The sequence below is a fragment of the Streptopelia decaocto genome (genome assembly GCF_964273445.1).
Source record: "Streptopelia decaocto genome assembly, chromosome: 1".
Lineage (NCBI taxonomy): Eukaryota > Metazoa > Chordata > Aves > Columbiformes > Columbidae > Streptopelia > Streptopelia decaocto.
This window is the reverse complement of record NC_138663.1, coordinates 89028659-89053311: the sequence shown is the minus strand read 5'-3', so window position 1 is coordinate 89053311 and position 24653 is coordinate 89028659. Positions and strand designations below refer to the sequence as shown.

At 38.9% G+C, this 24653-nt stretch overlaps 1 protein-coding gene across 1 annotated transcript in view; it reads left to right on the top strand.

The window, feature by feature from the left end:
- The window catches only part of EPHA6 (EPH receptor A6), a gene marked incomplete at its 5' end in the record, with an annotated part of 487187 nt that overhangs the window by 106778 nt on the left and 355756 nt on the right, over positions 1 to 24653 (top strand). The window contains one exon of the mRNA XM_082057768.1: positions 11662 to 12325. Coding sequence (XP_081913894.1) covers positions 11662 to 12325 — 664 coding nt within the window. The remainder of the gene's footprint in view (positions 1 to 11661; positions 12326 to 24653) is intronic.

Here is a 24653-nt window from a genome sequence, read left to right as displayed (position 1 = left end):
TTGAGCTTAGAGAGTATTTACGCATTTTCTGCCATCACTGGTACTGAAATGCTTTTTCTCTGAGCAATTAGTCAGGAAACTCTGAGTCATAGCCTGGTTTCTGGGTGCGCATAGCCAGGACTGCTGTTGTGTTCTGATTCCGTGGTATTTGCTTAAAGCTCTGCTTCTTGGAGTGGTAAAGGCAAGCTGCTGCCGAAGGGGATTTTCAGATATTAGAACTGAACATTCAAAGCCCAGAAAAAAAGTAAAAGAGAGCTAATATTTGGAAATTTGTGCATTTAAGTCAAATTTGTGAATTGATGCAATACACAATTTTTGAAGGGGTTAAATGGTTAAAGCTATTGGTCATTTGACTCATAGTACTGTGTGCATTAAATCATAAAACAGACAAGGTCAGCTCTCAGTCTGAGACCTGAGAATATCTTCTTCTAAGTGTCTCTCCCTGCCCTGACATTATTCTGGCTCCTCAGCAGGCCAGACCAATTTGCAGGGTTGAGGTACACAGAGCTGGTCACAAACAGCTGAGTAAGATTAATAGGTGACCTAGGTGACCTCTGAAATTGTAGAAATTTCTGAACTAGAAGAATAGAGGTTGTTAGTTTGTGGGTGTTTTTTGTTTTTTGGGTTTTTTTTTTTGAGAGAGAGATCGTTCAAGTCTGTGTTTCTAAATATCTCTGGACACAGAAACCTTTACCATAACATTATCTCTGCTGTTTTGGAGATCTGGCAAGTTCCCCCAGGCTACATAGCTGATGCAGGCAGCTATTGGAATATTGTGTCCAGTTCTGGGCCCCTCAGTTCAGGAAGGACAGGGAACTGCTGGAGAGAGTCCAGCACAGGGCAACAGAGATGATGAAGGGAGTGGGACATCTCCCTTATGAAGAAAGGCTGAGGGAGCTGGGTCTCTTCAGCTTGGAGGAGACTGAGGGGTGACCTCATTAATGTTCATAAATATATAAGGAGTGAGTGTCACGAGGATAGAGCCAGGCTCTTCTTGGTGACAACCACCAGTAGGACAAGGGGTAATGGGTTCAAACTGGAACACAAGAGGTTCCACTTAAATTTGAGAAGAAACTTCTCCACAGTGAGGGTGACAGACACTGGAACAGGCTGCCAAGGGAGGTTGTGGAGTCTCCTTCTCTGGAGACATTCAAAACCCGCCTGGATACATTCCTGTGTAACCTCATCTAGATGTTCCTGCTCCAGCAGGGGGATTGGACTAGATGATCTTTCGAGGTCCTTTCCGATCCCGAACATTCTGTGATTCTGTGATTGTGCAGCATTGCCACTGCACCCAGTACAGCAGCATTACTGAAGTACCTACCGCAGTGGCTTCACTGAACAGTATTGTAACATTCCTGCTCCAGTTAGGCTGATCTCACTGGCTGCTGGGAGGGGCACAGCCAGGATTGCCCAAGTTCCCCATATTCAGGAAATAAGGCAACACAGCAGGAAATTAGTTTTCCACTATTAAACAGCTATTAGAGCCTGACTGAACTATGCCTACAGTTGGATTATTATTTTTTTTTTTTTAGTTGCAATTTTTTCTCAGTCCTTGTTATATTTGAATTATAAGGAAGTATAAATATTTACATTTCTGTATTTTAAGTCATGATATCTGTGTTTTACAAACTGGTGATGAAACTTACATCTTAAGTACGCACATCAGTTATTTCACAGCAGACCTGTTTATTTCATGACAGAAGTGTCGCTGTTCAGAGCTATTGCATTCGGCATGTATTCTTACTCTCCCAAGTCTTATTCAGCCAATAGAGGGTTGCTAGCCTCTTTGTTTTCATTAGCCTGCCAGCATCAGCGTGATTCTGTGTTCTATCTTAGCACAGGGACGCTGTAGCTGCTGGCAGCCTGGCTGTTAATTGTAGCACACAACCCTTATCATCAGCTAGATCCAGCTTTGTTTTAGCAGCAGATACCTGTAAACTACCATTTTATATTATTACTATTATTTTCCTCTGTAAAACAGAGGTCAGCAAGCTGTGGTGCAGGTCCCAGAGATGGCGCACAGGCAGATTTTGAAGGGCGTGCAGCAGGCTTGAGTGCTTAGAGCCACAGTATCTGGAAAAGGTGTAGATTTTCTGCTCTCACTATCCATTCAGTTTTCAATACATCAGAAATGTTGCTCTGCATTGGGATAAGGTGCCCCTGGAAAGGTGATTAGGGGAACTTTTCACTACTGAATTGTGGTATCTCTATCCACCTGCTGAGGTTTTAGCAGTGTGTCTCGTTTAAGAAGAAAATTATAGTCTGGCATGCTATGCTTGCGGATCCTTGATGCAAGTCATTGAGTCTTTTATAACCCATAACGCATTCAGGAAAACAGTGGTCGTGTTCCAGAGTACTGAGGAGAATGGCATTTCATGTGTTAGTGGTTAGCTTCAATTATAAATCAGTTTGTTATAAACAGCCGTCATGTGTACGCATATATATGTGAATTATTTTTTCATTTTTCTTTCCATTTTTCTGGGGATCACTTTTCTGAACGTGCTTTGCCTTCTGTTGATCTAGATTGGAAGGAATGGTGTATTATTATTTCTGGCTCCTGTTTTATACTTTCTCTGCCATATCCAGACAGCAGAAGCATTATTCCATGCGTAACTTTCATTGATGCATTGTGATACTCTGTCTAGATGCTGGTCAGTCGAGTGGATTGACAGCCACAGTTGTTTGAGCCCTACATCAGACCAGACGTTTTGAAACATCAGTGTTTCTCGGCATCTTGATCTTTTCTAGTATGTGCATAAAGGTCCATGTTCAGGACCTATGACTCCCTTTTTTTTTTCTGGAACAGCCACAATGCACTCTGCAAAGCTAGGGCGGGGTTGTCCTGTTTTACCTTCTGATCCCAAAGTCCTACGCTAATCCACAAGTGACAGTTGATTGTTTCCCATGTCTGAAGTTGATCTCACTGGGATTCCTGGGTTCATCTCCCAAATCCCAACAGATCCCTGTCTTGCTAGCCTGAAGAGAACATTCATATGTACCAGAACAGTTTCCAGCACAGAGGAAAGTTGCATCATCTGGAGCAGCTCATTCTCATGGTTGTTCAGTATTCAGTGCTTCATGTAAAACAACAACAACAAACCATGACAAACAAAAAAACCCCACCCACCACACACACAAAACAACCAAAAAAACACAAGCAAGCAACCAATCAAACAGAAAAAAAAACTCCAAACCAAACCAACAGAAAAGTGACTTGTTTTAGATTTTAAATATTGAGCACGTTAACAGCTTTTTGAATCATCCTGGCCACTTCATAGAGCTGCTGTTCCACAGCCTGCGACCTATTAATGCTTGCATTTGGAGAACACAACAGGCTAAATAATCTGCCATTTTCTTTCCTATAATCTCTTGTTTATATTTCCCTAGTTATTCTTTCTTTTTCTTTCCTTTTTTTAAAAAATTCTGGTTTTGTTCTTCCCTTTTAATTACTTCTACAGACTTTATGAGGGGTTTGCCATTGACTTAGTCTGTGCCTGTATGCTGCTGTCTATGTAGAAAACAGACGTTGGATTTTCTTCTGAACTTGTGTTGCAATTTCACTTACAGTTCTACAGAGCTAATCTAATGCATGCTATGTATTTATATGCATTCCCTAAGCAACTTTAAATCAGCTTGATTTAAATGTCAGACTGTAAGTAGTTTAATTGCTGTTTTATTTTGCTAGATACTTTTATTTTGCCACCTTGCACTTGCTAGGAAATACATGGTAGCTGTGGATTTTTGTCTGCCTTTTTTTATTTTATTTTTTTTTTTTTTAATAGGCACATTTTGCAAGTCAGTATTATCACTTGTCATCTTGAGCTTTGAAGGTCTGAGTATCTGTTGGCACATACAGAGTTGTAGATCTTGAAAAAAGGTGGAGGTGAAGAAAAAATTAGTTAAGGGCACCAGGGAAAAATATTAACTTACTACCTTTAATTTACAGTAATTCTGTAGTAATTTTTTATATGCTTTAGTCTTGCTGCTTTCAGTGTCGTGTTTTAAATGCCAACTGTGTTTTCAAAAGCTCATTTTCTAATCATGTTAATTGGAGAGAAGGGTTTTTTTTTTCCCCTGCAGTTCTGTTACCTAGTATAGCTGGTTTTGCTTGAATGTCAGTATAGCAGGTAAATGCTTAAATCTGCAGTTGCAGGTGGCAGCCAGCACGTGTGCAGGCCAAGTGCAGGTCCTTCTGTATTGTTTCCTAGCTTAGATCTCATTTCTATGGAGATCATCTCACTGGAGATAGTATAAGGGAATTTTAAAAACTTTTAAAAAATCTCTTCATTTTTGCCATTCAGCTTGTTTCCATGGAAATGAGATCTAAAAGGTTGTCAGTAGCTGACAGTTGAAAGTGAGGATTCACCTGTAGGTTTCATTAGATGAGTCCCAGCTGAAAACTGCAAATACAGGTGACCAAAATGAGCAATAAACTATTTACAAAAATGAAAATATAGAAGAACCAATTAAAATGTTATAAAAATACTATATATTTTCTTTTTGTCCTCATTGGATGACATAAATATGGAAATGCTGACTTAACTTTGAGTATGTGGGTTGCATGGACACACTTGTAACTTTCTTCAGACTGTTTATTTATTTATTTATTTATTTTAACAGCAGCTGGCTTATATAACAAACATAATCTATCCCTTCCAGTGCTAGGCATTTGACTTGTTCCAAGTGGAGATCTGTGGCCAAGGGGGGTTATACATCAGTAAATTTTATTTCTACAGGTTCAAATGCTAGCTTATGTTTTTCTGTAAGAAGCAGTTGACAGCTGTGTTTCTGAAATTACCGAGCTCTCTGAAACCAGTAAACCAGATCTCTCGATAGTGTGAACTTTACATATTTTCTTCCTTGATTTAAAAGGAAATCTTTCTTCTGTTGCAAGGTAAGTAGTAAGACTTATTACTGTTGAGAACTTGCCTTTAACAGATGTGTTTTCTTAGGAGATTGTCAAATGCAGAGTGGCTGAAGTCAACAGGTTTCACTTCCCAATCTCCTGTCCTGTGTTCTGTTGAGACAGTTTTTTCCTCCAGTTCTCTCCGTGGAAAGATGGTACTTAACAGCAGAGTGATTTACCCAAAGTTCCCGTTTTGTGCTTAATATCCAAATGCTAAGTCTGCCACAATGTTTTCTTATTCAGGAATGAGCTAAGGTACACTGGGTAGGTATGTTTAAGTGTAGAATCTTCCATTTTTAGAGAATTATCCTTTGATTGAAAGAATAAGGAGAAAGGTGAGGGAACTTGCTAGTTTAGGGTACAAATGTAGCAAAATTTGTAAGGGCAGATGGTCTTTTCCATCCCTTAAACCGCTGAGTAAGGGTGTGGGCCTAAGTAACCAGTATTCCTACCTTTTCCTTTAAATGAAGTAAAATGTCAACAAAAATAATCTTGAGCTATGCAGGATGCGAAAGCTGCTGTCCTAGATTACCAAATGCTGCTGGCATCGGTGTCTGAATAATTATCTGACATTAAGAACCCACTATTATTGTGAATCCCTGTGACGACTTGTGGGAAAAATGTCTTTCATTACATGTGAAGTTATCTAAATATCAGCTCATTATCCAGCTGTTTAAAATGTCTGTTTCATATAACTACCTCTATTAACTGGAAAAGCTTCTTATAGCAAAGTTTGCCATACAAATAAAATATTGTAATAAATTATTCAAGTGCAAATAGGGCTGCTGCTAAAAATTGAAGAGTCTGCTTGCCTTGTCTCAAAGCAAGTGGCACAACCCAGATTGGCGATGTGGTGGAGAAGAGCCTGTGGTGCAGGTCTTCAGAAGGGAAAGGTGCCCTGATGCTGGTGCCGTGCCATGGCTGCTCTCTGCTGCTGGCCTGCGGCAACCAGGACTGGAAGTCAAAGAGGAGCCATAGGGTTAAAGAACGTGCAACTTTATGATGCCACCACAGAGGGCTGGGAGTTGACAACAGGGTGAGCTAATGAATGTCCTCTCAGCCCTTTCTGTTCTGTGTTTCCCCCCGTAAATCCAATGCTATATGTGTCTAGTGCAGCACAATCTAACCTCGATAAGCCCTCACCTCAAAGGGCGATAGTGATTTAAATATAATAGTCAAGACTCAGAACTTGTTGAAATAACTCTGGTGTCTTCAGGGAAGTTGACTGCTTCCATCAGACTGAAACTGGTCCACTGTGTTTACTTCTCTTTTGAATGGTATCACTAAGACATTTTCTTATCAGACAGTACTGTGTTTAAAAAAAACCATAAAATACGTGAAATGCAATCTCTGGTTTTGTAATGTTGATACAACCTTTTGTGATACAACCTACTGAATTGTAATAAATAGCTTCTGCTGATTTTGTAAATCTGTAGTGTTTAGTTCAAAATAAGAGTAACAAAAAAGTGGGGAACACTAAAAACAGATTTCAGAATTATATATAGCTAGTACAAGATTGAAAATAGGTAGTTTGCTCTTTATACTTTTCTCTGTACAGCTGTTAAATATTAGTGAAGTTCTAAAAATGAAACAGGTTGTAAAGTAGCTTGCAGAGATGTGAAAACAGCTGAGATTTTATCTGACTAAAATCTTAGCGTGGTTTGTAGCCTAACCTCGTATCTTGTACTTGAATGTGACAAGTAATCTTAAAATCCTCTCTTTACCAATCTTCAAATTCCATGTTCTTCTATTTTAGTGACACTTACTCCTGGTTTATACCACATGTGAAAGTAAAATGTAAACTCTAATCAGCACTGCTGTTGATTACAATGTTAAAATAGAGTTTTGAAGTCTTTCCTTCAAACTGTGTTTTTGACCTTTTGTCATCATAAGTCCTGGAACTCTAGCTGTAAAAATTGGCTTTATACTGCTTGTGGCAGAATGCAAACCCCCATCTCTCCCCCTCCCTCCTTCAGTATGGAAGGAGTAGGCACATCTCCCTCTTTCTCTGGTACTTGAGGCTAACAGCTTCTTTTGTTTGGCCCCAGAGCACCCTGGCCAGGGCCATTAGGAGAAGGGAGTGCCGAGGTGCCAGTGAGCTGCTGGGCGCCTGCGGCCAGTGTGGGGGATGTTTGGAGGCTTCAGGGGCATCCACAGCCAGTGTGGGGGTGCAGAGAAGCTTCTAGAATGCCTACAGTCAGATCTGATCATATAAAAACGGGATTCTCGTCGAGACTCCGCCCATTGTCGTGGGTCTCTCGGAGCACGAGCGAGATGCTGCCGCTGAGAGCCGCCCTCCCCGGGATGGAGACTGCGCTTGCCTCGCTGCCACGGGTGTGAGTAAAACTTCTCGCAGGATTGCGAGTATATTTATACTTTCCGTGCACATATGCACGTGTAACTTTCCGTGCTCAATATTAGCACGTGTAAAATTAATCCTCGCAGAATCGCGGGTGTATTTTCCTTCTGTGCATATATGCACGCGTAACTTTCCGTGCACATTTGCACACGTACTTTCCGTGCTCAATACGAGCACGTGTATAAATTATTTCCTCGCACAATCGCGAGTGGCCGCCGAGAGCCCCTCGCACAATCGCGAGTGTATTTTCCTCCTGTGCTTCCACATAAGCACGTGTAATATTCCGTGCACATTTGCACATGTAAGTAAATTAACCCTCGCAGGATTGCGAGTGTATTATAAATTTACCCTTGCAGGAATCGCGAGTGTACACTTCCCTTACTCACTACGAGTACGTGTATCTCTTTAAAAATAATCCCACGCCGTGTTTAGGCAAGTGTGTACTTCTCCGGGACTCGGGTGGCACTGGCATTGTTTTGAGTGAAGCCATGTGCATGCACACTGTGGACCGCCTGTTGTATTAGTTCCTGCCCCTTAATAATTTTCCTCAACTGATATCTGAACCTTTATTTAAGTCACTTTTGGAGTGCTAAAACCCTGTTTCTCACCGGTTTAATAAAAGTTGTTTTGGACTCTGTTGTCCCTTAAATTAACCTCGGGGTGCCTCCGTGACACTGCTGCTTCCATCAAAATTATCAGAGGTTTGCTTCATTTGAAAGGAAAGCCATCAAAAATTTGGAAAGTAATGCAGTGCATTGGGATGCCAAGAGGCTCAGTTTGAGGCAGTATGAACTGTCAGCTTGTCTAGACCAGGCAGCTTCTGCAAGCCAACACACATGTCGAGTTTGGTATTCTTGGGGGACCTACCATATTCTCATGCAAACATCACTGATGAAATGCTTCTTTTTATTTGCTTCTAAGCTTTAAGTGAAGAATGGTTTTGCACAACTAAAACGTTTATAAATACTTTTCACTTGATTAACTGGGAGCTGTAATATGAAATACATCCAAAAGAAAACTGGTGTGTACTTGATACATTTGTTTTCTGTTCTCTGCACTTAATTTAATTCTTGTGTCGTATTTTTCAGTTTGTTTTGCATTTTTTTTTGTTTGCTTGTTTGTTTTTAATCAGAAGAAAAATGCAGCACTTGCGTAAAATTAAAAGCAGATTGTATTTCACCCAGGAAGAATGTGTCCTTGTCAGAGATTATCACAGATGGAGTTCCATCAGACTTTTCAGCAAATTACATTGACATTTAGGGTGGTGGAATTCACCTCATTTACACTTCAATATCAAGAACTGGTAATTAAGAATGCATGCTGTCAAACTCACAGCTGTATTTGTAAGCATACCTTATAGAGTACATCTCAGTGTAATGGTTATGTTGAAACATTAGATGTTTACCATTTTTGAAAGTGTTCTGTTTCATTAAATATCTTTGCAAATGCCTTTTAAGTGCTTCTCTTGGCCAATGTATGAATTTTACAAGTTGGAAGTGCGGAGCAGGCTATCTGGGAGCACAATGAAAGGCACAGGCATGAAGCATACAAGGTCTCCTTTGAAGGAACAAAATTACTGTCCACGTTTGATGAATCCATCTTTCTTTCTTTCTTTTAAAATGATTATTGAGGTGCTGAGCATATACTTTCCTAAAGAAGTAACAGAGTTATATTATTAACTATACGATTAGCAGTGAACTTCAGGGCTTTAACTTCTAAGTTTAAATTGAGATATTGATTCACAGTGAATACGTATATATTTCTGAAGAGAACCTCATGGTAGGGGGAGGATGTGTTAGGTAGATTTGTTTGTTTGTTTTGTTTTGTTAATATTTGGAAGAGGCAGTAGTGTGGTGAAGCTTTTTTGCTTTAAGCTTGTTTATTCCAGTTCTGAAGACTGCATGGTATTTCAAGAACTACATTGTCATCCCACCTACTACTATCTTTACTATCATATTTTTGTGTTTTATTTTTTTGTTTGTTTGGGTTTTTGTTTTGTCTGGATTGAGTTTGGGTTTGGTTTGGTTTTTTGTAAGAGACCTCTCTGGAGCTTATAGTACATCCTCCTTTAAATCTGGTTTGATACACACAGTGCAGAAAACATTTGCACTTCTGTTTATTTTTTCCTAGTCTATATTGTGGTAATATTTGCTTATAACATGAATTTGCAGAATAATGCTTAAACTTTATAGTGCATGTTTTATATATGAAGAAAACGCTGTTATGTCCCTGGCTCATATAACAGATAGTCAAAATATAGATCAGCAGCTGAGAAATTTCAGTTTTATTTTTAAAGAACTTCTGGTGAGGTTTTAAGACTCGCAGCTATGGATTTTAATAAAGCATTTTCTCCCTCTCCACTTCCCCCCACCCTGTTTTTTGGGGTGGTTTTTTTTTTTGTTTTTTTTTTGTGTGTGTTTTTTTTTTTTTTTTTTTTTTTTTGAGTCCTCCATGAATGTGGAATTTTGAATCAGTTCAAGCTGTGTGGGTTCATGCTTGGCAAAAGGGAAGAACCCTGACCCACCAGAGCATGGAAGTCACCTTTTCCTTTCCCAAAGCTAAGATCTGTTTGTGGCATTCTATTGCTTGCTACAGGGGATGCTTTAATCATAGTTCAAAAAACAATTTGGGGGCAATGGCACAAGAAGCCTTATGCTAACTAGTCCTTCATCATACAGTTTTGACGCCATCTGAATTTGTTCTGGTTTTGCCATGAACGCTGGAGTAGCAGCTTTGCCCTTTCGGAATGTCGTAGAGGCTGGAAGCCCTTGGTTATATAAGAATCTCTTAACAGTCAGCAAATTGTTTGCCAAGTATTTGCCACTGTCATGTAAGTGGTATGTTTTGTGGTTCTTAGGACAGGACCTTCAGGTGAGGTTATCCCTCGTGCTGTGATAGGAAGAAAGCCCAAAAGTGATGGTCTGTAAAAGCGTTCACGTGCCCTGTTTTTCTGCATAGCTCACAAGTGCACCCCACAGAGACCAGGAATCTCAATGTGCTGATCACATCTGGCAGCACTTCACAGTATCACAGTATGTTTGGGATTGGAAGGGACCTCAGAAGATCATCTAGTCCAATCCCCCCGCTGGAGCAGGAACACCTAGGTGAGGTCACACAGGAACATGTCCAGGCGGGTTTTGAATGTCTCCAGAGAAGGAGACTCCACAACCTCCATGGGCAGCCTGTTCCAGTGCTCTGTCACCCTTACTGAGAAGAAGTTTTTTCTCAAATTTAAGTGGAACCTCTTGTGTTCCAGCTTGATCCCGTTACCCCTTGTCCTATCATTGTTTGCCACTGAGAAGAGCCTGGCTCCATCCTCATGGCACTCACCCTTTATATATTTATAAACAATAAGGTCACCCCTCAGTCTCCTCTTCTCCAAACTAAAGAGACCCAGCTCCCTCAGCCTTTCTTCATCAGGGAGGTGCTCCACTCCCTTAATCACTTGAAATTTTTTCTTTTCCACATGAATTCCAACCACCATTTATAATCAGTTTTCAGGCTAATGGGGCCACAGGTTCTGGACCTTAGGGCTAGGATGACCTAACTTAAATAATATCTTCCTCTTCGACTGAAGAAGACGAACAATGAAGTCTTTCTTTTTACAGAGCTTCTAAACGGTGATTATATATTTATTTTTTAATTGTATAAAAATGGCAAAGCTTGGAGGTGGGGGGAAGGGCAAGAGGGGGAGAGGAACTTCACACAATATGTACCTCTGAAGTGTAAGAAATAGGACTGATAGAGGCAACAACAATGGCATGGTGTCTGTGACAGATTGGATATTTTTTTTGTTTGTTTTTTGTTTGTTTGTTTTTTAGTATAAAAAGATGTTATACAGACCCTATGGAACCAGAAATGGAATGTCTCTGTATATACTGTTAAATGTTTCTGGGGCAATTCTGTAAACCAGGATAACCTACACCAAACATCTCAGATGCACCAGAACAGAGTGGCTACATCCCAGCTGCTGAGTGCTACCAGTGACTGGATGGTGCCATGTGCCTGAGCTGTGGAATCACTTGGAGGATACAGGACTGTTCTAGCAATAAATGGCATAAATTATTGAATGATATGCTCAAGAATGTTCTCAGACTTATTAAATTTGCGAGCATAAACATGGCTGTTATTTCCCTCTTCTCCTGAACCATACTGATTTTTAAATGTTTTTATTAAATTTACCATAGAGTTTCTGAAGTAAAACTTGTACCATTCTCTAGCTGATATCTGCTTTTAATTACTGTCTTTCCACTAAACTTTAAGTAAAGAATTATTCTTAGTTAAGCCATAAGTGCACATACCTGGAGCAGTTCTGTGTGTGTATACATGGGCTCTGTGTATATGCATAATACGTATTTTTCTTAGTTTTCAATCAATTTTATTTTCTTTTCAGTGGGATGCCATAACTGAAATGGATGAACACAATCATCCCATTCATACTTACCAGGTGTGTAATGTGATGGAACCCAACCAAAACAACTGGCTTCGAACAAACTGGATCTCCCGTGATGCTGCACAGAAAATTTATGTGGAAATGAAGTTTACCCTGAGGGACTGCAACAGTATTCCATGGGTACTAGGAACCTGCAAGGAAACCTTCAATCTTTACTACATGGAGTCAGATGAGTCTCATGGAGTAAAATTCAAGCCAAACCAGTACACTAAAATTGATACTATTGCAGCTGATGAGAGCTTTACCCAGATGGACTTGGGTGACCGCATTCTTAAACTCAACACAGAAGTTCGTGAGGTTGGGCCAATAAACAAGAAAGGATTTTATCTTGCTTTTCAGGACATTGGAGCATGCATTGCTTTGGTTTCAGTCCGTGTTTATTACAAAAAGTGTCCTTTCACAGTCCGTAACTTGGCTATGTTTCCTGATACTATTCCAAGGGTTGACTCTTCCTCTTTGGTGGAAGTACGGGGCTCCTGCGTGAAAAGCGCTGAGGAACGTGATACTCCAAAATTGTATTGCGGAGCAGATGGGGATTGGCTTGTGCCTCTAGGACGATGCATCTGTAGTGTAGGATATGAAGAAGTGGATGGCTCCTGCCATGGTAAGAAAACATTGTTTGATTATTATATTTATTTTTAAAAAGTCTTATGATGTTATATGCATAGGAGATATCTCATTGTATATTGGAAATACTGCATCACATTTTCAAGGAATGCCTCTTGCCCAGAAATAAGCCAAGTTATTTAAAGGCATGATATTGTGGGTTTCTAAGACAACATACAGTTACTAAAGATAACCTCCATTTTGCCTAACTAGGTGTCTAAAATGCACATGCATATAGATCAGCTTGTCACCTTGACTCCAGTAGTTAGTGGAGATAAGTGCATGCTTTGGAACAAGATTCCTCTACCATGTTTTAGGCATCTGTCTTGGGATGAGATGAGCAGTGACTGGAAGGAAAAAAAGTCTTTTTCCTCTGTATCCCTAAACAGGTAAGCCAGTCAATTAACTCCGATGCAGGTCTTTCCTGTAGGCACATAAAGGTAAAGGAGATTAATTCACCTGAAGAGGTAACATCATTATCCACGCTTCTGTAAAACAAGGGGTTTTAAATGCCTCCTTAAATAAAAGTGCATGTTAAGGTGGTAGAAATTCATTAGGTATCAAGTTCAATTAGCGAAGTTTGAGTCCCTATCCAGAATTAATGCAAAAGGTTAAAATCATATATTGTGCTGAAACCATTTTGAGCACTTTTAAGTAATGCTATATATCTAGTGCTGTTTATTCAAAGATTTTTGTGCGGCTGTAGTAAGACAGATTGTTTATGAAGTGAATGTCAGTACACCAGTTAGTTACTGAATGTTTGCCACTTTTTTGTATCTTAAGAATTCTATCTGAGGATAGCTGTACTTGGTGATTTCTTTTCAAGAATCTTGCAGAGACTGCACTCTGTGCTGGTGTATGTAGGAAAACACAGCACTGCACCTTGTCAGCATTACAGGGAATTAAAGATGTTGCAAATCCAGGTAGCAACTTGGAGTTGAATACAAAGGGAAAATTCATTTTCTTCCCTTATCAGGCCCTCGCTTTCATAGGTAGGTCAGTGAATACATTCATGAGCAGAAAGCATGTTCTGCAGATTCCAAGTGTTGTTGTGGCTCATTAAGCCTCTTTCTGCCATTTTGAAAGAGTGATTGCATTTACTGAATTTTGTGATAACTGGATTACGTGCACAAATGGGAAAAATTTACATGACTACGACTCTTGTGCTGTTTATAACATGAATACATTGCTAAAAGTTTGTGAATGCCATAGTATATTTGTGTATAGCCCAAGCCTCTGAGTTTTTGTGGATTTGATTTGAGACTAATATCCATGGACAATGTGAATATCAGCACTACTGGACAGGTGACACGTATTCATAAAAGACGTGTTTTTTTCATACTGCAGAGTTTCTTGGTAACTAGTTTTTTTGTCAGCTTCAGAGTTACTGAAGGACGTGGACATTGTAAGTTCTTTTTCTACTGTATGTAACAGTTTCACAATGACTTGAGAATAAGGTACTCTTTCCTGCAGTAATGGATTCTAAGGAAAGTCTCAGTAGCCACTGAGATACCAGCCTGCTTTGATTGAGCACTTGTTTTGTAGCAAAAAAAAGAGAAAGAGTTCCATATCCATAAATTACACAAGTGACATTGCTGTTGTCCAAATATTTTGCTGAAGAGCTCCTCAGAGCTGATGGTATTAGGCAAACTTCCAAGCAACCTTGGTTAATATAGAGCATTAAAAGCACACTAGGCATTGTGATCAGAAAATTAAAATCACTTACTTTGTCTGATCTTCCTGGTGTTAATTACCAAAAGATACTCATTGCAAAGATACAACTTGACATTGCTGTTACTGGAAGCAAGTGTAATTTTCCATGTAAGGTCAAAATGTTTCTTTCTTAATGGGATAGGGATTTTCTTCAAGACATTAACATTTAATGAATTTCTGCACATTATGTGAGTCATACACTAGAACTGTATATGAGCAATGCAACCAGCAACCAAAGACCACAAAAAAATGTCAGGAAACTTTTCTGCTGTGCATTGACTCTGCTCATTTATTCAATTGGCAGTCCAGGCTGCTGCTGAACAAGTAACTCCTAAATGAAATGGAATACCTGAAGCTATGAGTGCTTGCATATTCTTATCTATTTGCCCCAAGGGTAACAGATTACTGTTTTAGAAAATTATAATCTAATAGAGCTTCCATATGTGTTTTGAAATCGTTTTTGTAGATGTCTGATGCTGTCCATTTAGTAGTAATCTTCAGCGTATTGTAATATTAGTGCTAATTTTCTGACAGCTTCTTGCATTATGTTTGTCATGTATTCCTTAATAAACGCTACACGAAAGGCAAGGCCGAAGATATGTTCAAAACTAAAGAGCAGCAATTTAATTTCACTAATGCCCATTCTCCAGCTCTTGCGCTTAGACTGTGATTTACAAGGGTTATTGCCGGAGTGACCACATTTCCCTTTGTGCCAAAGCTGCTGGTGTAGATGCATCTTTGGGCAGCTGGGAATGCGTTTTTACAACGTTACTGATGGAGCATTGTGAGCTGAGCTGAGATCACTACGTATGTTGACGGCAACTGTTCAGACAGACATAATGTCCTATTTTGAGACTTTGCTTCTTGGCTGGGGCACAAATCAGAAATTCAGAGTTTAAAAGATATTTAACTTGTCAATACATCCTGAACTCTTTCATACCCATGAAATTGTTAAATACCGGAACATTGCTAACTTTCTAAGGGAAAAATGGTAAAATTTACATGTAGCTTGTTTTTGTAGAAGTGGGATGTGGGGAAAGGAGCAACCCCCTACATCTCAGCCTGCTAAGAAGACCCGAGATGTATTTATACAATCTTCAAGTCTTCTAGGTCCCTTCCTCAAATCCCAGCATAAAGCCTTTTCATGGCTCTCATTCCACTGCTGGAGTTACAAATCTGTGTCTTGGAAGTATTTGATGCCATTCTGTCAGTGCTTCTCAAAGGCATACTCCGTGACATACTCAAAACTCATAACTGTTTTTTGTCTTCTGCATGAATATAACTTTCAAAATAATTATTTTGTATTTAGAAATCTTTTCTGACAAGTAATTGGGTGGTGGGCAATACTTGCTAGTACTTGGATATTTTTCATACTTGCAAATGTTGTCAAACTTTAAATTATACACCAGCATGTGGTTCAGAGAGGCATAATAAGCTCTTCAGGATAAGTCTGGTTTATTTGCCATAGGATTTAAAAAGTAAATTTCTGTTTTGATATTTGTGGAGATAAGTGCTCTTTATTCAGGAAGTACTAAATGTCATAAGGAATAATATTCTGCCTTTGTCATTGATGAGTTTCACAAAGCAGCAAGAATGGGAATAAAAAAAGTCTTTGATCATTTGAACTGCTGTTAAAATCCTAGGGAAGCAAGTAAAGTAGATTTTGTTAGTTAAAAGTAATCTAACTGGCAACATTTCAGTTATTTCAATATATGTCAGTTTTATGTGTATCTCAGTCTGTGAATTTATCAGTATTACCTATTCATTGGGTTTATTTTTAAAAGCATCATTTCAGAGTGAAAGCGTATGAGAAGAATTCACAATCAGATTAAAATATCCATGCTTATTTAATATGTGGCCCAATATGTCTAGAATAGTTCAGAGACACATTGATAGAGACTTTTTAAATAATTTTGAGATTGTCTTGCTTTTCTGAAGCCCGGGGTGAAAAAAGTCACATTGATTGCAAGAGGTTCAGTTATTTTGAGTGTCATGTATTTCTGAATGGCGTAACTGCCAAAATACCATATTCTCTGAATTGTTTGTGTAAACAATCTAGAACTCTTGGAATCGAGTCTACATTCAAGGGGTTTTTTTCTCAAAATCCTGAAATAGTGGCAGTGTTCACATATTCTGTTTCTTTATGCATTAGGAAATGAGCTGGTACCAATAATTTGGCAATGCTAATCATGCATGGCTCTAAGATGAAGTGCTTGCTTTGCTAAATCAGTGGTACCAGCCACATTCACAAGTCAGCGTAGAAGGAGGAGATGCTGCACAGGATTCTAATAAACTTCAATTAAAAGGAGCAGGTTCAATGTCTGTCTTCTCTGAATTTCAGTCCAAGACAAGAGTTGTACTAAATTTAACAGATGTATAATATATACAGGCTATATCAGGGCTTTGGGTGTTTTTCTGTGTGTGTGCGTGCGTTTGATTGTGGTGTTTTGGGTATTTGTTGTTGTTGTTTGTTTTTATTTGTGTGTGTGTGTGTTTTTTTTAAACATAGAAAAAATCATGATAAGGAACACTTTATAAACTTAATTACGATAATACAATTGTACAGTTTTGTTTAGGAGTTATACAGTAATAATTGGGTGACTGTTAACAGAATTCTAATTATTTAAAGATTTACCAAAAGTTATCTGAATTACTCTAGGTTAGCAATTAATTGCAGAGAAAAAAAATCTATTATATATGTAAAAAATACTAAGACAGTAATTTCAGAATTTATTTTAGAGTCTTAATCGATCATACACAATGTAGGAATGTATTTTAACTTTGGAAAGTTGATTGTTCTTGAAGAATATTCTCGGGGACCCTCTGCCTCCCAAAGGATATCATGTGCTATGGTTGAAGAAACATGTAAAATGTAAAACAATATGTATTGACAAATTCACCTTGTTTATTTTAATTAAAACAAATGCAATGAGAAGTGGGAATGTCAAGTTCAATTCTTTGAACTTGAGTTGACTGAACCACTCTTCCTAGGGATAGTAATGCTGGAACGCTTTGAGAATTTGTTTAATTGAACAAATTTTTTTTTTTTTTTCTGTTATTCATTACTCAAATTTGTGGTAATATTTCGGTGTTAGGATTTCTACGTTGGCAACCTATCTTCAGCTATTTCATCTGATTCAACTAGGAAATATTTTCCTTTTGCAAATATGATCTTTGTCCTTGTATACGTACTTCTAGCGTGTCTTTGGTACAGGGAAGCCAAGAAGTTAATAATACAGTCATGCTGTTTAGTAACCTGTCTGCTGGCAAAAAAATAGGAAAAGGAAAAAAATATGTATATTGAAATGGCAAGTTTTCTGATAGTTACAGAAATTCAGTATTGTCTATGGTTGCTTTTGGTTTTTCACCCAGGTATTTATTTACTCATGAGATCTACTCTCTACAAGCCCATTGGCACTGGAGGAAGATCTGTAAAGGAAAAGATTTGGAAAGATTTGGGAAGATTTGGACCACCACAAAAAATAAAAGGGGAGGGAAACAGGATGAAATTTTAATTGGGAAGACTGCAAATTATCTTTTTAAAAGGCAAACTTTGCACCTCAGAGAGAAACTCTGCAGCAGAACTGGAACAGTTCTCTTGTGCTGGAGTAGGTCCCTATGACAAAGGGTGCAATTCCCTGCCAACTCTTTTCACACAGAATCACAGAATGTTTGGGATCGGAAGGGACCTCAAAAGATCATCTAGTCCAATCCACCTGCCAGAGCAGGAACACCTAGATGAGGCTACACAGGAAGGCGTCCAGGCGGGTTTTGAATGTCTCCAGAGAAGGAGACTCCACAACCTCCCTGGGCAGCCTGTTCCACTGTCTGTCACCCTTGCTGAGAAGTAGTTTCTTCTCAAATTTAAGTGGAACCTCTTGTGTTCCAGTTTGAACCCATTACCCCTTGTCCTATCATTGGTTGTCACCGAGAAGAGCCTGGCTCCATCCTCGTGACACTCACCCTTGATATATCTGTAAGCATTTAATGAGTCACCCCTCAGTCTCCTCTTCTCCAAGCTAAAGAGACCCAGCTCCCTCAGCCTTTCCTCATAAGGGAGATGCTTCACTCCCTTAATTGTCTTTGTTGCCCTGTGCTGGACTCTCTCCAGCAGTTCCCTGTCCTTCTTGAACTGAGGGGCCCAGAACTGGACACAATATTCCAGATGTGGTCTCACCATGGCAGAGTAGAGGGGAAGGAGAACCTCTCTCGACCTACTAACCACCCCCCTTCTAATACACCCCAGGATGCCATTGGCCTTCCTGGCCACAAGGGCACAGTGTTGGCTCATGGTCATCCTGCTGTCCAGGACCCCCAGGTCCCTTTCCCCTACACTGCTCTCTAATAGGTCATTCCCCAACTTATATCAGATAGCCAGAGACAGGAATTTGTGAGGGAGGCTGAATGAGCGGAGGACTGAGATGATCCACTGGCTGTTCTTTCTCTTTTGTGAAATGGGGCAGGTGCAGAAGGTCCTGGGGCCTTTCTGCAGCTACGTGGCTGAATTAGTTGGTGCAGTCCATCTCCTAGACCACTGTAGGTGACTTTCTTGCAGACAGAACTTGCTTCAACACCCTTAAGTACCTCCTTCCTTTCAAAATTTAGGGCAGACAAGTAGGAAGAATAAGGCAAGTTCAAATAAAAACCAAATCCTAATTGAACCCTCATTTTCCCCCTGAAACTGAAGCCTTTCCTTTTCCTCCTTTTGATTTCAATTTCCTCCTTTCAAGTGAAACCTCACAGTGAGCCTGCCTCAAAGTTGAATGTCATTGCAGTGTGCACAGGCAGCAATGTTGTGAAGAAAGCCAGTGTCAATTTGTGAAGGAGCAGGAAGGGGAGGTAGGTGGTAGCATGTGTAGAGGTGACACCAGAGGTGACATGAAGAAGGTTAGAGAGAGTGGTCAGGCATGACGATGTACCTGTCAGTATCAACTCAGTGGCTATTCTTCATTATCCTTTGTTTCCTCTGCACCATGCTGTATATCACTTTTCTCTTCTGCACTGATTACCACTGGAGAGAATTTAAATGTTTTTGTTGTTTTTATAATAGTATATGTGATTTGCTGTCCAATTAAAAAAATTATTTAATGGTTGCATTAGTACTTTAAAGTAAACAACCATATAATTAATCGGAATTTGTAGCAAGTTACTGAAAATGCAAGTGCTCTGGAAGGGATTTGTGCATTTTTACTGCACTTAAGAAACGATGGTTTACTTAATTTATGTGAGTTCAAAGAGCTTTGGATTTGTGTTTTCAATGGAAGTACTTAAGACCTTTGTGATTATTAGTGATATGTATTTTCAATTGAAAAATCTACTCTTTAGCCTATGTAAGGCTACGCATCTGTGAAAACTCACTGCATATGTTAATGTGAATTCTGAATATGGATGAAGTGGCATTGTGGTTAGACATTTCCAAATTCAGTTTTTAGGGTGAACCACCAAATAGAGGTTTTAGTACAATTCAAGAACATGCATGGAAAAACTGGGAATTGTGAATAATCACAACTCTGTAGGTAACAGTATAGAAAAGCAATTGATAATGACTCATTCAAAGCATCTGAATAGACTTAATCACAGCTGCTAACATACTGCAAAAATTGGACTTGATCTGAACTCAAAAACTGTATACATTAGAAAAAAAAAGAGTGTGTATTTACAATAGATTACAATTTAAGTGATTATCTGTGGGGAAGGGGATATTACCAACAGTACTGCTACCACTTTTATGTTCATACATATTGTTTTTAATTCCTAAAATGTCAGGTCATATGCCAAGCAATTTCACAATGTATCTCTCTTTCATTTCTACTGTACTTTTTCCACTTGCACATGGAGAACTCCTTTGTCCCTAATGCTTGCAATTAGTGTGGATTAGAAATTGTTGCCTAGCTGATGGAGGAGGAAGCGAATGTGTAGTGGACCATGTGAAATCAATGGGATATTATTTACTATCAGAAAGATGAACTTTTTGTGAGTTGGACCAGGCTGAAGAGATCTGACTTTGCTGTATTTAATCACTCAGCCTTTTTCTCAATGTTTTTAAGTTACTTCCCTGGCTTTTGCATTTCTTTTAAGTTTTATGTTCGTACTTTTTCTAATACACTGGTTCCTAGGCTAGCACCTGCAAGCGTTCAAAGATAAGAATTTGTGTGTGTGTGTGTCTGCTTTTGGTTCTTTTTAATCATAGTGTCATATCATCTTTTTTTCAGTGTCTTGAAACTGAGGATTTTTCCAAAGTTTGTTACTGAAAGGATTTTTTTTTATTTTTTTTTTTTTTTTTTTTTTTTACTGCAGCAAAATGTTAGGAATTAAATAACTACCTAAGGGCACCTGTTTTTGATGACTGCCGGTGACTGGTTAGCAGCCAGAAAAATGTCAATGCCATACAAAATCATGTTTTGTTACAGACCCAGCCCTTTTTACTTAACCTACAGACATCTGCAGATTTGTTCTGCCAGATAAATGTAACACAACAAACTTGGTGAAACAGCTGGAAAGGGGTGCTGCTTCAGAAGGAAGGATGTAGAAGAAAAAAAGGGCAAAAACCCCTTCTGATTTTATTTTTATGTAGCAAGGAAGCTACTCTGATACTGAATGAACACAAGTTGCATGTTCTTGTCACATCATACTTCCTTATCTTGGGCAATAAAGAACCTGATAATAACCACCATAACCTGGTTTCCAGTATATTTAATGGCAAAAATTAAACATCTTGATTTTTAGGTTTTTTTTTTTTTCCTAACCGTATCTGAATAAAGTATGCATATATGGGAAAATTATTATTTGCAAACTGAATTAATCCTAGGAAATTACAGTTTTTCACTTTGATTCTGAAATGTGCGTTGAATTACAGTATTTAATGTGAAAACTACTTTGGTGAAACAAGGAAGCCAGTTTAGATTAAATAGCTCGTTTCAAACTGAAAAACTGTTACTGTTTTCTGTTTGTACAGATAAACATGAAGTTTCAGAAGCAAAAACACACTGATTACTGAGATAAGTCTTGCCTCAGGTTTCATGTTAGTGTATACTGCTGGATATTGATCCTACCAGCTCTCCTTAATAAACAGTAGACAAAAATTGTCAAAGGGACTGCAGTGATGGATTTTGTTGTTGTTGTGTATGACTCGGTAATGTAGCTGCATGATTTGATGTTTGCAGCAGCCCATAGTAAATTATAATTATTTGTTCTTTGCTGAAAGAAGTACACTCCAGTGATGATCACATGCAAAACTTTTAAAACAAGATGTTGCCAGTAGTATTAAGTTTTATAAAATGTACATATAAATACAAGTGTATTTGTGTATCATATGTATTCAACTGTGTATAGAATGAACACACTTTAAAATTGCTGTTTAATTTGTTACTGTTTTCTAACCTGCTCTGCAGATTTCTCAGCGACTGCGATGTCTTTCCTCTGTCCCTGTGCATTAGGCTCATATGTGGCACATCTCCCCACTGTCGGTTTTGCAGTGGGGCTGTGTCCTGGGATTGTGATACAGGAGATAGTGACAGTTTTGACCCCAGACTCACAGGCTATAGGTGTGAAGGGGCTGATGCATATAGACTGGGAGCTTGCGAGGGGCTCTTGTGCTGTTCTAAATGTGAGTCGCAGAGGAGCCGGAGTGGGAAGCGAGGACAGTGTCTGTAGTTCTCATTCGCAAATCTTTCGTAACTCTATGTGCAGATGGGTTTCCCTATATATGATAAGATGCTGTCTTCCAAGGATAACAGTCTAGTCATAATTGAATTCTTGGTCAAGCCTTATGTTTGGCTTGCCTGTTCCAAAATAGACTTTTGAAAATCTGGCATTAACAAATTCAAAGAGGTTTATCTGTCAGAAATAGAGAGATGCATGCTAATTTGTAAGTTCCTCTCATATTAGTAAAAATGGGAATAATGGAAAGACTGACAGTATGGCAAGAGATGAAGAAGGGAGGCACTAACCCTGTGTTCCTGTCTTGTGTTTCTCACTATGATGGGTTTTGGCCTCAAAACATGTTGCATCCTAGAGAGACAAGCAGAAATAGCACCTTCTAGTTTTTGGGTACTACAGCTTTTTCCTGCTTGCCACATTTTCATTCCTTGTTCTGGAAGTCAGGAGATAAAGCTTGAGCTCAGTTGTTTTTGATTAATTAGACTTGGTAAATGTTCATTGCGCTTTACACATGATCAGCCTTAACTGTTTCAACAATCAAATATATTGAATGTAGGTGAGTTTTGCTTGAGTGAAATCTGGGGCCTGCTGTATTTAATGGATGTAAAAGTTCAGTGTTGGTTGCTTGTTACAGCTGTAGGAGGTTTTCTTCCAGCTGGAAGAGAAGTTCAGGATTTTCTTATGGTCAAGAATATTCTCTTTAGTGTGTAGGTTTTCTCAAGATGCTGAAAAATGCACATCTTTGAGTTCTGAAGCCATCTTTTGTGACTAGCAGATGAAGGAAACTAAAGTCATGATGGTTCATGTATAAAGACCTATTAACATTTGTTTGATACAAAATGCAGGCACTGAATAAATTGAAAGTTGTGAAAAGGAATTACTTTATGAGGAAACTGTTATTTACAAACTTTTCCACTAATTGAACAAAGGAACACTTTGTGTGTACAGCACGATGATGTAAAAATAATGTCTTGGACGTCCAGAGGTATTTGTTGCAGTGAGGTAACAGGTAACAATTCTGGCTTAGTAAGTGTTCATTATATTTGTCTTTACGGAAATTCACTTTCTAGAATGTTTGCTCATCATTGACTTTTTGTTGTGGAGCCCTGAATAGTAACAATAAATATAAGCTAAGAAAAAAAATAGTAGTCAGGGTGCTCAGTGAAAGTTTCCAAGTTCTTACACTACAGTAGGCTGTCAATGATTATTTTTTTTTTTAATAATGATAATAAATTTCACTTAACTCTTACCACTTCAAGTAGATATGTATACTTTATATGTTCAGAGGTAATTCTGGTTCAGATTTTTGGAATTCAGGAATTAATCCACTTTTTTAAAAAAAAACTCAGTTTTCTCATGATGTTGCTGTGCATGAGCACTTGACTTCATAGTCTGAAAAAATGGAAACACTTTAGAATATAATTATTATTATATAGATGATGTCCCTGTGAGAACTCATAAAGTTGATCTCCAAAATCTGGAGATAATCACCTGTACTTCCTCTGAGGCAGGTTATTAATGAGTAAAACATTCACAAATAAGCCATAAAACACATTCCGTAACGGAACTGTTCCCACAGAGGTTACCCATCATTTTATTCAGTCAATTATTAAAGCATTTATGCTGAGAAATGTAATTCCAAAAGCAGTCAATAAAGGATTTCCCTTTGCATGGTGTAGCCTGGGAATTGCAAGCAGGAGTCAAGTAACTGCTCACAGACCATTTATGACAGAAAGATTGTCTTGAATATAAAGAACATGTATGAGTGTTTAAAAATTTGAACTGCATTTTTGTTTTGTTAATCTCAGTAAGAATGCAAGTGAAATGAGATTTGCTTTGACCAACTGTCTTAGCCCTTCCTACCTGAAACTTAAGGTGAAAAATAATGTCAAAAGTAACCGTTTTACATAGCAAGATTGATTCTGTGTCATGGATTAACTTAAATTTCAAGGCCAATAGTATTTAAAAGATTCTCAGCAATCATTCCCACCTCTTCCCCTCTCCCCCCTCCTCCTGCCTCCCAGAACTTGTATGATGCTGAGGCATCATTTGACCAAAGTAGTTGGGAAGTTACTCATAAGCTTAAGCTCTTGCCAAATGAAAAAAAAAAAAAAAAAGCTGGCAAATGCAATTCTACTAACTTCAATATTTATGATTGAATTTATGACTGGCACGTTTGTATAAGAGAAAATGGAGAGGAAGGAAAACTCCCCTGAAAGTTGAGATGCCAGCTACAGATATGTCTCTGTCCTTAATAGTTTAGATCAGGGTTCACAGCACGGTGCTTCTTGAGGGGGCAGATGTTTGGCTGCTATCACAGCTACTCTCTAAGCAAAACCACAACCCCTGCAGCTTGTCGCCTCACGCCACTGCTCGAGCGCAACATGTCCTGGAGCTGCTGCAGGGTCAGAGAACGAGGGCTGCACGTTGCTCCCTGACCTCTGTTGTGCAGGGAAAGCTCAGCGCCTTCAGCTTGGTGGAGTTGCAAATGACAGTTCTCTGCTGTGACTTGTAGCTCTCGTCTGCACATTTCACGAGAAGCAATGAAGATGGATGCCTTTGGAACCACAGTGCTGTCTGAAGACTCTTGCAGGTCTACTGGCAAGAGGAGAGGATCAGTAACTGGATCATCTGCTGTATTACCTTTGGATGCCAAATTCTGAAAAGGAAACTCTGATTCTTTTGTCTCTGTAGTGCCATAATGCTTTAGTGTTTTCAGTGCTTTACAGTCTTTTGTGGAGAGCTGGGAGGCCTGTACTGGGTACTGTGCTGGGCAGGCAGCATCAAGTGTTCGCTTGCAGAACCATTTGTTATTTCATGATCTACTTTTTAGAATATCCCTGCTTGCTAAGCATCTCAGTTCCCATATCTGTGTGCTCTGAACAAGTATGGTCATGATTCTACCGTTACTTTTAGTTTGCTTTTTTGATGTTTACTGCTCTTTCAGTATCAGT